This window comes from Colius striatus, chromosome 4, assembly GCF_028858725.1.
Source record: "Colius striatus isolate bColStr4 chromosome 4, bColStr4.1.hap1, whole genome shotgun sequence".
NCBI lineage: Eukaryota > Metazoa > Chordata > Aves > Coliiformes > Coliidae > Colius > Colius striatus.
The window spans coordinates 71,584,149-71,598,355 of NC_084762.1; the positions used below are offsets into that span (position 1 = coordinate 71,584,149).

At 34.9% G+C, this 14,207-nt stretch overlaps 1 protein-coding gene across 1 annotated transcript in view; it reads left to right on the forward strand.

The window, feature by feature from the left end:
* Positions 1-14,207, forward strand: part of SLC26A7 (solute carrier family 26 member 7) — a 58,813-nt gene that overhangs the window by 17,644 nt on the left and 26,962 nt on the right. The window contains exons 3-6 of the mRNA XM_061995534.1: positions 308-480; positions 6,328-6,492; positions 12,432-12,584; positions 13,812-13,894. Coding sequence (XP_061851518.1) covers positions 308-480; positions 6,328-6,492; positions 12,432-12,584; positions 13,812-13,894 — 574 coding nt within the window. The remainder of the gene's footprint in view (positions 1-307; positions 481-6,327; positions 6,493-12,431; positions 12,585-13,811; positions 13,895-14,207) is intronic.

Genomic DNA, 14,207 nt, shown 5'->3' on the forward strand with positions numbered 1-14,207 from the left:
AGTTAAAAACATTTCCAATAACTTAATCTTTGTGAATTGTTTTGTTTAACCCTCTTTTGCTAACATATCTAAGTGCATATGGTCCCAAAAAACCCCTCATATAATTCACCTGTACAAATTATGTTTTGTATCAGAAAATGCATGTTACATTAAGATATCACCTTAAAAATTGTTCTTATTATGACATGAATTCACAAAATGGCATTTTTAATCATAACAGCCAAGTTTGGAAAAAAAAAGACCATGAGTGATGAGTACAGATAGATATAGAGTTACTGGTCACTAATATGGGGCTTTTTTTTTATAGGAACATTTGCATTAACTTCCTTAATATCTGCCAATGCAGTTGAGCGTCTTGTTCCTTCAGTCAGCACTAATTTCACTACAAACAATAATTCAGCAGTTTTGGGCCTATCAGAGTTTGAAATGCAGAGGATTGGAGTTGCAGCAGCAGTTTCATTTCTAGGAGGAATCATTCAGGTCAGTGATGAACATGTATTCTGTATGCTATCAATGCATTGCATTTGTGACAGCTATGACTTTTTAAATACTTTTTTTATTTTCACTTCTCTGAGAAAAACTGACTGTGGGTCTCGTCCACTGTTTTTAAATTATGAAATTAATGTGTTTTGAGATTTTGCTACTTCTTTGTTGAGATGTAGTAATCGTATACATGCTCCTAGGGTGTTGCAATATGATATAAAACCACACTCAGTCAGCTCTAGTGTTGTTCTGTTGTTTGTGCTTCCTTCCCTTTTCCTTCAGAAACAAAACATGAATCAGCTCTTGTTATGCATTTGACATATCCCCGAGAATATTGCTTTTGGCTTAAAGAGAATACTATACAATATTCAGTAACTAAAAAAAATAAGGAAAACATCTTTAAATTCTCTTTAGAGTTCATACATCCATTACTAAAGCAAAATAAATTGGTAAAACAGATGCATTAAAAATGATTCTCCAAAGCTTATTCAAATGATCAGAGATCTTTTAAATTTATTATTTGTTCTTATTCTGACACAAGCACTGAGTTCCTTTTATCCATTGCCAATTGCTTAGCTCTTCAAAGAAGGCTTCCCTGTCTCCTTGTAAATATTAAAATGGATTAATTGTTCCAGGATTTCACATTGCAACACCTCCTGAGTACCTGGCATCCTGAAAGAAACCTGGACTCTTACACTTGGTGCTCTGGGTCCCTCTGCCATACAGAGGATGAGTGAGGGAGGCCAGAATGAGATGTCCAGTGGCCTGCACGTTTTGCAGGAACTAGAGTATACTGCTTATGTTAATGAATAGGAAATATCAAGAGGCATAGTAATTTCTGATGAAATTTTTTCATTCTTTTATCAGTTGCAGTATTATGACTTGAGGTAGCATCATGAGAGAAACCCTACAAACGTATAAAGTAGAGTTGCTGCAGACTGTGCCTGGCTGTTGCATGTGCTGTCTTATTGCACCAATGTGTCCAACACAACACTGCATCATGTACAGAATGCTTGTAGCAGCAGAGTTCCTTGAGCTGAGAACAGAGCTCTTCATGTGAGAGAGCTGTGCTCACAGCCTGATACTTCCCAGAGAGGCCATAATGCCTCAAGAAGGAAGCTGGTCTCTGCATTTGATCTAACTTCGAAATCCAACACAGGTTTGTGGGTTTTTTTTTGTTTAGCTGCTGCAGAGTCCCCATAGGTATGCAAATCCTCTAGATCTCATACTCTTTGATTTTGAAAAGTTCTGCCTTTTCATATGCATTCAGCTGCACCAGCTGACTTATCTCAACTGATGGTCTCTATAAGTCTGACTGGAATGAGAAGAACTAGAAAATCCTCTTCCTGCATCTTCAAAGCAGGTCTGATAGGGAAAATGTGCATGAGCTCCTCTCCCAAGTCAGTAATATCACTTGCATTAAAGTCATACTGATACAGCTGGTACTTGTTGTGCTGCCACTAGTCCTTTATGTGAGTTTAATGGTTAGAGACCAGATTAAAATACTTATTTCTTAGAGGAGTGCCTTGAAGATACTGATACATGATATGCAAGTGAAAGTCTGGATCAAGGCTATGATTAAACTTTGACATCATCCCAGGTGCTGTTAGTTGTGGGAATCCACATTTCTCATCATGTTTCATGTCTCTTGGCTATCAGTTGCTGCAATTCCCAGATAAGGTGATGAGGCACATCTTGCTGGTAAAGGAGAGCTAGGTCAGTGATCTGTTTCTGCTTGTCAGATTGAGCTGGAAATTAATGAACAGCCTGGAATAAATGTGATATTCTGGCACAAGAAAAACAATATGCTGCATTTTGAGGAAATAGTTTTCATTTGAAGATGTTCTGAAATGCAAAAAAAAGTGGAATTGTCAGTGTTAGTTGGTTGTTGGGATGGTACTTTTCAGGGAAGAGAGCAGACCTGGGTCATGGTGTCTGCTATAAGACTTGCTTTATATGGAGAGAAGTCAAAATGCAGCACTCTAACCAGCCACTAAGTACACAAAAATGACTGATGCTATGACTATTCCACATGCAGTTTCCACATGAAGGTTGAAAAGTCTCTCTCCTAAACAGATGGTTCCTTCATAGAAATAGTACATAAAGACTTGAACTTCCTTGGCCAGAAAAGCAATTTAATACTACTTTTCCAGTAGCCTGGCTCAGTACACTTATCAGCAAATAATGTTAAAGAAAAATTTTAAAAAAAGGGAAAAAACATACAAAATAGTGAGTCATAGACGGAGCCAAAGGAAGGAGGTGTGTTTTTGAGATGAACTGCTGTTGGCTGCTGTGTGGTTTTTGTGTGAAGACTTTTGTGTGAAGTGTGCATTCCTGTGTGAGGCAACTTCTGGGCAGGCTTTGCGAATCTCAGTGCCATCTACACATGAAATAAATTAGAACTGGTTTCTGATCATCAGACAAGAATAGGTGAAGATGATACTATTTGAAATTTGTGGCTTAGCTGATTAAAAGTTTTTCAAGCAATACATTTCAGATTCCTAAGCCATTTTTTAAATCAAATGTTTGATGGAATGTTCATAAAAAAGGAAAGATAATCAGTTAAGAACCATTCTGATGAAGATAAAATAGTATTAAAATAGGAAACAAGTAAATGTAAAATGAAGCTGTAACTACCAAAAACATTTAATATAATGCATTCACAGATACTATTTTTAAAAACAGAATGGAATGCATAAAACAGATTTTTTAATATTTATGTAACTGCTTTCCTATAAGCAGGGCATGGAAAGCTGTTGAGGTTTAATCCCAGACAGCTATTAAGCACTACATAACTGCTTGTTTTTTTCCTATTAGTGTAAGTGCAAGAACACTTGTATGAATATATGTGTCTATAAGTAATTTCAACATGCTAAGCTGAAATTCAACATTAAATCTGCTGAAAAAGTAGAGGAAAGCTGCTTGCAGCTGAAAGTTTGTGGGGAAAACTCTGTTGTATTATTCTATGCTTTGCATAGTTTTTCATGAGATACAAACACGAATCTTTATTATACAGTGATAATTAGTAAAAGAGTTAATTTTATTTTCACAGTGGAAATAACTTAATTCAGGCTCATCTTCTATATCTTGAGAAGTACAACTAGGCTGAATGGAAGGCTTGGTTTCCACAGCTACGTTACAGCATGCTACATGTTAGTACAGAAAGCCCACAGAAATAAGTGGTCCTTTTTAGTTCCTAGGGTGAGGAAAGCTCACTCTATACACCATCAGAAAATACCATTCTCAAGCCACCCACAATGAGTGACGTAATTCAAAAGACTCATATCAACTAGTTCAAATGTCTATTTACTCCGACTGAGAAGGGTTTCAAACTGATGACTCTGTCAATCTGCACTGGCCATGTCTGACTTGTCTCTGTATGGTGCATAGATGTCTTCACTTTTGCAGCCTCTGATTTGGAGACAATCAACACAATTTACTAAATGAGAGTTTCATGATCTGTACTGTTTCCTTCCAAGAGATATTCCCCATGACTAACCTCGTTTTCTTAGCCCACATAGCAAATGATCAGAAAGAGTATCATCACTTTTTGTTTGGTTTAATGGTGAAAAAAAGATTCACCTTCCAGAACATGGAGTTTTCAGGGGTTTAAAATTCATTCTCCAAAACTGAATACATGGATTAGTCAATGAAGAGAAAGTTTGAGATTAGTGATATGCAAAGAGCCATAATGTGGTAGAAATTTTTGCCCACCATAAAGTTAGATTGACAGTACAATGGGTGCAGAATTTTAACAGTAACAAACTTAGTACGTTGTCATGGGAAGAAAGTTTTGAAAGTGGACAATAACGAAAAGGGTTTGAATTAATGAACATAGAGGGCTTTGCTTTTTTGCAATTACTCATTTCTCTTCTAGCTAAATCACCGTTCTTCTCTTCTACTTGTCAGTTTAAAATTCTGTAGCAGTGAAGACAGCAGCAAGAAAATATTCCCTTTGCATTATCTTTCTTCCAATTTTAGTTTTCTTCCTTTCTTTGTTTCTTTTTTTTCATTAGAAATCCCACCTCCCACCAGTTCTGTCGAATAAATTGGTTTTGTAATTTGTTGTCGTGATATTTTTCTCCTTTTCTGTCCCTTTCTCCTGTGTGTTGGTTTTTTTTTTTTCATTTACTTTCAATGACAGTTCCTGATTTTATTCACAGGAATTTAATCAAGACAGAATTACTGATGAAAGGAAAATTAATCTCAAGATATTTACTTCTTAATGAGCCTTTTAACATAATGTCTATACTGGAAAGGCTGCACAAAGAAACTGTGGCCATGTACCTATCAAAGCATTTTTCTTACTTTAATTGTTCATTCTCTGAAATGTTCCTTCATCCTCTAAGAACTAATTTTTTTAAAATGAAAAATTCTGGAACCAATACTGAAATATGTGCAATTTTTGTTACATTTAGTTTAAGAAAGGCCTGATGTTGCTACAAATATTCAAACCAGAAAACTATTTGTCTTTGGCTTTTTTTTTCTACTGTACGTTTTTGTTGTTCTGACACTTCAGTCAGTTTTCCCTGTAGCTTTTCAAGAAGAAAGAAAACCCATACAATGTACCAAAACATACGATGGGAAATCCACATCATAACCATAGCAAGGGTAAAGTAAATGATTAGAAATTTAATTAAGAGTAGAGAGCTTTAAACATTTTGGCCATTGTTTAGTGAGTGAAAGATTTTATGACATGATGCAATGTGATGCAGTCAAGTGCTGTCAGCTCAGCTTAGTTTCATATGATATTTATGCAAAAAACAGTGGCAGCTAAGCTGTGAGCTGTGTATCTGTTCCTGTGCATGGAGGGAGTTGATCTGGTCTTGTATAAATGCTACAAATATTAATTATATCTGTCAAGAAAGCTCATATGCAACTGGATTTTTGAGGCTTGTCCACTCTTCATCCAAGCAGTTTATGTGCATTACTCATTTTGCAAGAACAGCAAGAGTTTCCCACACCAGCTTATGCTGAAAATTACACCCTCCTCCCCAGATACCTTTTGTTCTCTTTGCATCTTTGATATTTATTTAACTATAATGTAGATAAAAAGTAGGATGTATTTAACTGATGCAACTAAAAGTAGTGGACTGGCAATACTTGACCTGTTTGTTATTATATTATTGTATCATGAGAAGATCAAGTGTTGTGGTATATTGAACTATATGTGCAGGGCCAGTGGTATATCAGGAGGTTAAGGGTTCACTGGAGAAGCAAAGCAGTTGTGTAACTATGTGGGAAGGAAATCTGGCACAGCAGCCTGCAGCAGGGCAGAGCTCTGCGGAATGACGGAACTCTCACCATGAGACTCCTCTCTCTGTAGTTTTAGTGCCTAATAAATCTGATAGCTGTTGAAATTATTAGTGCTGGGAATCCTGATATCAGCAGGTTGGCAACTGGTAATGTGAACCAAAATATGGCCCTTTGCCTAGGCTACTCAGACTGAACAACAGTGGAGCAGAAATGAGTCTTAACACAACCTTCACGTTTTGAGTTGTTTCATGTTACTCTGTGGAGTTGGTGTTTTTATGGTGTTTATTGTGCTCATGTATTTAAGCAGGAGGGACTACTAAGCATTGCGTGAAGACAGTTTCTCTGAGTCCACTTTTGTGGACTAATTTTAGAGTCTAGTAAACTAGTTGTGCACTTAAGATAATTCAAGTAAACACAAAGAGCTTCTCTGGATTATATCTTCAGCTCTAGTGGTCCTCCAAAGGACTTTTGCTTTTTATCGTCATTTCATTTATCTTACAGTTTATTAAAAAGACCCTGTTTCATTGTCCTATCACCAAGAAGCTGCATTAAATTATGATTGATGATACTCATTCCTTTGCCTTTTAGGTAACAATGTTTATGCTGCAGTTGGGCAGTGCCACTTTTCTGTTAACAGAGCCAGTGATAAGTGCGATGACAACAGGAGCAGCTACACACGTCGTAACTTCACAATTGAAGTATCTGCTGGGAATGAAAATGCCATATATATCAGGACCACTTGGATTTTTTCATGTGAGTCCAGTAAAAGAGATGGATTATTGCATTAGCTAACATAACTATGGTATTTGACTATATAGAAATGCAAGAAAGTTGTTATGCACACATGTGAATGAACAAAAGATGTAATACAAAAACCTTCATCTTGCTAAATCTATTTGTAAGAACAGATTAGGGAAAACTGAGAAGGAATGGGTCTTATTTTGAAAAAAATGCAATAATTAATTTAAAATAGGTGTATTACAGCATAAATATTTGCATTTACCATCCTGAGCAATCACATACTTATCTAGAGGGTTAACAATCTCTAGATCAGTGTGTGAGAGAGATATATCTCAATAGAATTCTAATAATTTCTTCATATATGGTGGAATTAAACATGACCTCTGGTACCTTTACCTCTGGTAAAAGGAAAATGACCCATAATTTGCAGATCTTCCTATCAAAAATTACCCCAGATACATTACTTATTGTTTTATGACATTTATTTACATTCCTGTAAACACAGCAAGTGTACAGTTTTAAGGTAATCTTTATAAAACACACACAGCCTTTCATACTGTACTGTTGCTCCTTTGGAAAGGAGATGCTGTTGGTGAAACTCTAAAGGGCAAAGTTGTATAATCTTAATGCCTAAAAGATATGAAATCAAACTATTTACAGTAACGTACTCCAGCAGATCCTGTGTTTAGGTACTGTTAGGTGCTGTTCGAATGCATCTTGGCAGATGCATTACCAGTATTGCGAAAGCATTTGTTAAAATTATATTTTGTTCATAATAAGACTTTATTTACTTGCTGAGATGATATGTACATTGCACTGATAGCAACAAATTAATTGATTGCCAAATGAAGTGAAGGTTTGTCTAATCAGCCAATAAATTAGGATGCTTTATTTAAAAGCATTAAGTATATTTTTTTGCCCAGCTCTGCTTTTCATTTTTCCTATTATTTTGGGAAATTTATTAGTGTGAACTCTGTAATGAGAAAGTGTTTCTTTTTAGAATGTTATATCATAGTATTTTATAAATTTGATAACATTTTATATGGCTAATCCTTTGGTAAATGTTTTACAGGACCAATGTATTAATGACAATCGGGGGCATGTAATAAGCAAAAATAATTTATCTTGTAGAAATATGACTGAAAGTGTCATAACCATTTTTGTTAGCAGTCAGCTGGCCCGTGAGAATATTACAACTGATTATTCATGTATTAAAATATTTTAAAAATCTTTAAAACTTTTTTCATAAATTCTTTTTAGTATAAAATATGACTATCTTCTTGTGCATGATGTTTCTATAGAGACAACCCTTACATACAGGGATATCGTCATCTGGTAGAGATGACTGCTGTTAAGTACCATAGCCAAGACATAATCAAAATATGCATTATGAGAAGTAATAAAGAACAGTGGTAATACAAAGAAATATATCTATGTTGATGTTCTGATGATATCATAAATGAGGTAATTCAAATGCTTTGAAAGAAGTCTATTCCCTTATCCCTTGTATTTTTAATGTATCTGAAACAAGTTATTTGCCTTTCACTTCACTTTTGAAATCAAAGCCCTTTGAATATTTTCCAAAGGGATATTCTCCTGATTTTTTAAGACTCTGAATTGCTCTGTTGAATCATGTGAAAATAAATGAACAAATTAAAACCCCTCTGTACGTTTTAAAAGATGTCCCCAATATGGAAAAGCCACTTTTACTGTTAAAGTATTTTAAAAGGTTTCTGGTATCTGTTCAGGCTTATGGGTTGCTTTATAAAGGTCCAATATCTCAGTCAGAAGTAACAGATTTAGATGTTCACTTTTTGTTTATGGTAGTAGTTTTATATGAAAATTAGCCCAATTAGATATATGTTAGTGTGCACATGTAACTAGAGAGTGAAAGGCAAATTTAATGTCTCTCTGGACATGTTCTTTAGTCCAAATTCTGGAAACCCAAAGACTGATATTTTGCTTACCTTTTTTTTTGTTTCTCCACTCCAAAACACCTCATACTCACTAAGCCAGTTATTTCTCCTCAGACACTCTTTGGATTGTCAAAGCAAGAATAAGAATGTTTAATAAAGTGTGACAGGAGAGTTGAAAGTAAAGCAAGCCAGTGAAAAGGATTCTTTATAGCAAATGAGATCATGATTAAATATGTAAAAAAAACTTTGCATGTGGAGAAAAAAAATCTACTGCAATGGCATTGAGTCTATGGGATTCTTGTTTTTACAGATAGTTTATTTCATTTTCCCTGTACATGGTTAGTAACACTGCAATTAAGCTGCATATTGCACCATGAATTAACACTTTACAAATTTGAAAGGCAAGATGAAGGTGAAGAAGAAAAATAATGAGAGAAGACTGACTATGTGTGAGATCGAATTTTTACAAGGCACAAGAAACAGATAACCAAGTTTTACTTAGTATCTGAAAACAGTAAAATGTACCTACATTTGCATTTTGTCCATGTCCATGTCTTTCCAAAAGTTTCTGAGAAAATGCAGCACTGCAAGATGACCTGCAGAGTAACAAACCTACTTTGCAAAATGAAGTCTTTTGTTGTGTTTAAAGTTTGTTGCAAAATACTTGTGATTGTGCTACATTTAACTGAAAAAACCTTGTTTCGCCTATCAGTCCCTTTTTCCCCCCATTTGTTCTCTCTAGAGTTCACAGTAAGTTGCCTTTACATTTTTTCCAATGATGTGTTGTATTTGACTAACAAACCAGAATGAAATACTTTTGAAAATGCCATGGGGTCATCTGCTCTTAAACTGCATTAAGTGTTTTTTTTACTGATATATATATTACTTTAATTCTTTTGTTTGCTTCAGGCTCTGTACTCATTTCAGAAGTAAACTTTTATGTTTTCATGTACACATTAAAGAGACTGAGCATTTCATTAATACATGAGAAATACATATTCTACTTAGAAGGGAAACCATTATGGTGTTCATTATTGTCCCATGAAAGTATGTGAAAATACAGTGGAATTCAAAGCCATTAATTGAGCAGGAGACAGGGACATTCAATGTCTGGTATAGATACGTGTGTAAAGTTAGAATAATAGCTTTTTCCATTCATGTGCAAATCTGCATCAATTGTGAAAAAGTTTTACACAAAATATGTGTAAATATTTTTTTGAATCAGATGTCAGTGCTGTTACATGCTTGAGCTTTAGGTGTTTACCTTTAGGATTTACACTTCCACCTTGAATGAATACAGTAACTAAATGGACAGATTAATGTTGGAACTATATAGCATAGAGAGATAGCTATAGCATATATTAACCATGTTCATATTAAGAGCCCAATGCTCTTTCTTTTTGAGGAGCCTGTGAGTGGTTTGGGAGATGGTCTCCTGGTTTTGCTGGTCATATCAGGAAATGGGTATATTGTGTCACTTCAATAGACACCATTATTTCAAAGCCAGCCCACATCTCCTTGACTTCAACAGTTAGGAGTCAATACATTTCTGCCCTTTTCTTATCCCTTCACCTTCTTTCTGGCTCAACCTTTGGTGAGTCTTTGGACACAATTTGCAATTAAATTTTCCACATTGCCTCCTTTTGTCTTAATTAATCAGTTTCTGCTTGGACATTGATTCAAGCCTTGTGCTCTTCTGAAAATGCATTCTTGCAAAATTATGGATGCAGAGATTGGTTCCAAGCACTTGAGACACAATCCACATATTGTCTGATTACAGCAGTGCAATATTTAGTTAGAAGCTGTAGTTTGATTACCATTCTTCAGATTTATGACATATATCATATTATTTAACAAGCTGATTTTAAAATGTTTTCCTGGGTTATGAGAAATGCTTATGCTGGGTTATACATCCTTAATCAGAAGTCCAAGGGCTAAGAATCAGACTAAATTTTCCTCTTTGTGACGAAAATTACATTTTGTCTCTTTCTCTGTTCACTGTTTTAACGATTTTTTATTTTATTTTTTCCCTTTTATATTGTGAAAATATTCTTAGAATATATGAGAGAGGAAATATCAGGAATTATTTTCTCATTCTTTGAAATTAAAATCGCTTCAAGGATTGTTAGAATCAGAACAGCAGGAAAAAGAAAGGAATCTTCATATTGACCACTTTTCTGCTAGAACAGGATTCTCCCCTAAGATAATTTTTCTAGTACTTTTCCCTGTCCAATATAAATATATGTACTTAAGCTTGAAACTGTCATACCTTGTTAGCATTATGCATGTGTTCAAGAATAGGTTCTCTGGGGCAGAAAATTATTAATCTTTATTTTGACAAAACTACAAGTGTCACTTTTCATTTATTTTAGTGGTCATCTTAGTCATTGCTACAGAAAAGACCTTTTTAAAATATTATTATTCAAATCTCAGATGATTGATTTTATTATCTTTAATGTTGTAGTTTAAAAAGAAGCTACTTATGATGCAGTCTAAATCTACATCCTAGATTTAAACTTCTATTCTTTCTGTGGTTTACATTTCAGGCTACACAATAGTTTCCAGAATATAAATGCAGAATTTAAGAGACTGAGCCTACCTTTTTGTTTGGTTTTTTTCCCCCTGAAGCTTTAGTACGCATGTATATTATATCCATTTTCATATCTCTCTATTCCTCCAGGCAACAGACTATTGCTTTTATTTGTGAGGCCTGAAAATAATGTGTGATAAAATCTGATATTTTCTTGTTTATTGCAACAGAAGTTCCCTCTTACTTTCTTTACTCCTTCTAACCATTCCAGTAAACTTGTCAATTTTTTCATTATCTTCTGTTAATGTCTTATCATACTGATTTACGTCTCATTTTCTGGACTCTCAAATTCAGAGTATAACTAAAACTCCAGTTCAATGTGTCATGTGTTCTGGTGTGAAGACAGCTGCATTCTCCTGAGTCTGTTACTTACAACATTGTATTCATCATCAGAGATCCTTGTTATGCATCACCCTTGGTCATTGTACTCCTACTCACTATTTCTATTACACGAGTTCCTATATTTAACATCATATTTCCTTTCTTCATAAAACACACAACTATGTTTTTCTAACTGTGTTTTACAGCATCTTGCATCAAATCTCAGCCTTTGAAAAGCTGAAGATGTCCCATTTGCAGCTACAGTTTCCTCTTTCTCTTTTTTAACGCTGCGGTCTGCGACTCACATGCAGCGATGTAGCCATTCCCTAATATCCCAGAGCCTGCTGTTACATAACTTTGAACCTTGTGGTCCAGCGTGCTAACCTATTGCATCCTTGCACCTGCAATTCCTGAACCTTGCCATGGACTATTTCCCCTAGAAAGCACTTGTCACTGATGTGTGAATCTTTTAGTGAGAATCTTTTCTTTCTTTTTAAAATGCTTTTAACTTATAAATTTATGCTAAGGGAAGAAATGGAGCTTCTTATATAACATTAGTTATTTAAATAGTCAATAAGAATTGTACACAAGCTTCACAATGATTACTATGTGCAGCATCTGGACCTGATCAAAGCATGCTAAATTGTGCAATAACTTAGAGCAACCAGGAGGGAGACTGCTGAAGCTATGTAGTTACTCTGGAAAAATATCTTAATGAACACTCCTCTTCATCTTTTAAATTTTTCCCTTAGAAGTAGTTTTTACTGTTACAGTTGGTGAATGCTATGGACACTGAAAATAAATAAGACTGAATATGAAAAGAATACCTGTCACATTTGTTGGAATTTTCTTGCCTGCTTCTACCAATAGAAATTTGCAACTCATATATACAAATATTCACTAGATTTGGGTTTACAAAAGTATATAGTAAAAGTAAATTGATTTTTCTATTCCTTACAAAATCTTAACTGTATGCTGGTTTGTCAGAGGACTAAGCTCCTTCAGTATTGATTCAGATCTCACAGATTGTTTTAAATGTCTGAAGTTGTATAGAATATGACATAACATGTGACCCAAAATGATGTATTTTCTGATCTGTGATTGTTAATTGCTGTTCACTGTAGATTTATGCCTACATATTTGAGAATATCAGATCAGTTCAGCTGGAGGCTTTACTTCTGTCCTTGCTGAGCATTGTGGTGCTTATTCTTGTTAAAGAACTGAATGAGAAATTTCAGAAAAACATTAAAGTTATTCTTCCCGTCGACCTACTTTTGGTAAGTACAAAGTTAAATACCAGACTTTTTGCTTACAAAGCTTTTAGCAGATCAACTCATCTGCTGAAGTTTACTATATTGTCTATAGTTGCCCGTAGCCACACCTGCCACTCATTAAATGGATAGCTAATTTTCATGGCTGTATGTTAAATGTAAGAAGAGGAAATAGTTTGGCTAGGTAATTAAGAAGGAAGTGACATACATTCCCAATTTGTATAATATTTCCCCCTTGTTTATTATTTTTTATATAATCACAAGAACAAGAAGCCTAGAATGTTAAAATGTAAGAACTTTGGAACAGAAAATGAAAAGTAACTAGTACATTGTCACTGCAGGCAAGTCTTGTGCTTAGTAGTTGTTGCTTAGCTGTTGCTTGTTATTTATCTGCAACAAAGATAAATAGCTTTCAGTAATTTTACTTACAGTTTTCTTTTCACATGGCATAGGTTAAACTGAAAGTAGCTGTTGCATTATCAATCCTACCTTAAGGATTAAGCTGTAGTCAAGTAATTGGGACCAGGACAGAAGGCTTCTGTTTTCTCTAGACCTCAAAACCATTTTTTTAAAAATTGAGGGGCAGGTGCTTTTCAGAGTGGATCATCACAATTGCTTACATGTTGCTGGAAAAAGTTATTTACAAAAGAATAACTTTTCTTGGGGGGAATGCTAGAGAAAGAGGTAGTGCCTCTCTGGCACTGGCTCTAAGACGTCATTTTATGCTACTTTTTAAACACTGGACAAAAGATACCAGCAAACTGAGGATCATGGACTGGAACCTACACCACTTCAACTGGGATTGTTGTGTCCATCCCAAAAACTACAGAAACTGAGTTTGAACGTCCTCAGGGCCAAACATTCCAATCCATCTATACCTACTGGAACATAAAAATAAGAGGCAGCCACATCTTCTCCTGTCCTGCCACTGATTGGCAAGTTTCCTGAGACTTTGCACAGACTTGTACAGATCCTTTTCATTAATACAGAACTCCACCATAATCTTTTTTTCAGCCATCTTTTCTAAATTCATTTTTCTGTCTAGTTCTCAGTTTCTTTTGGCTCTCTTCCACCTGTGCAAAAATTTTCGTAACAATACTTCTCTGTTTTACTGGATTGACCTAAGAATAAAGCATGCACATTGTCACATGCTTAGATATGGCAATAGTAGGAACCATGTGAAAAACTAAAAGCAATAGAGGTGTAATACCTTTTTCTGTGTTGAATCGATAGATACTTGCTACATCCGTTGCTTGCTACTATGCTGATATGGAATACGTCTATGGGCTAGAAGTTGTGGGACATATTCCTGAAGGGTAATGTTATTTTTATTAGCTTGTGTCTTTTAAATATGTTTACTCCTGAGATCAGTCTCTGAAGAGGTCAAAGTAGTTTTCTGAATTAAGCAATGATAAAAATCTATGTTTTTCTCCAGCCTCCTCAAATACTCTTTTGCAATTCAAGCCTGTGTTAACAAGATATATCTGTATAGATGTCATCATAAATATGTAGACATTCTTGTACATTTTCATAGGTTTTTTTATGGTATAAAAAGTAGGTACTAAGATGGGTGGATGACAGAAGGGCAGAACACTCTCTACAAGATTATGGCAATCTGCTTTTTGGAGG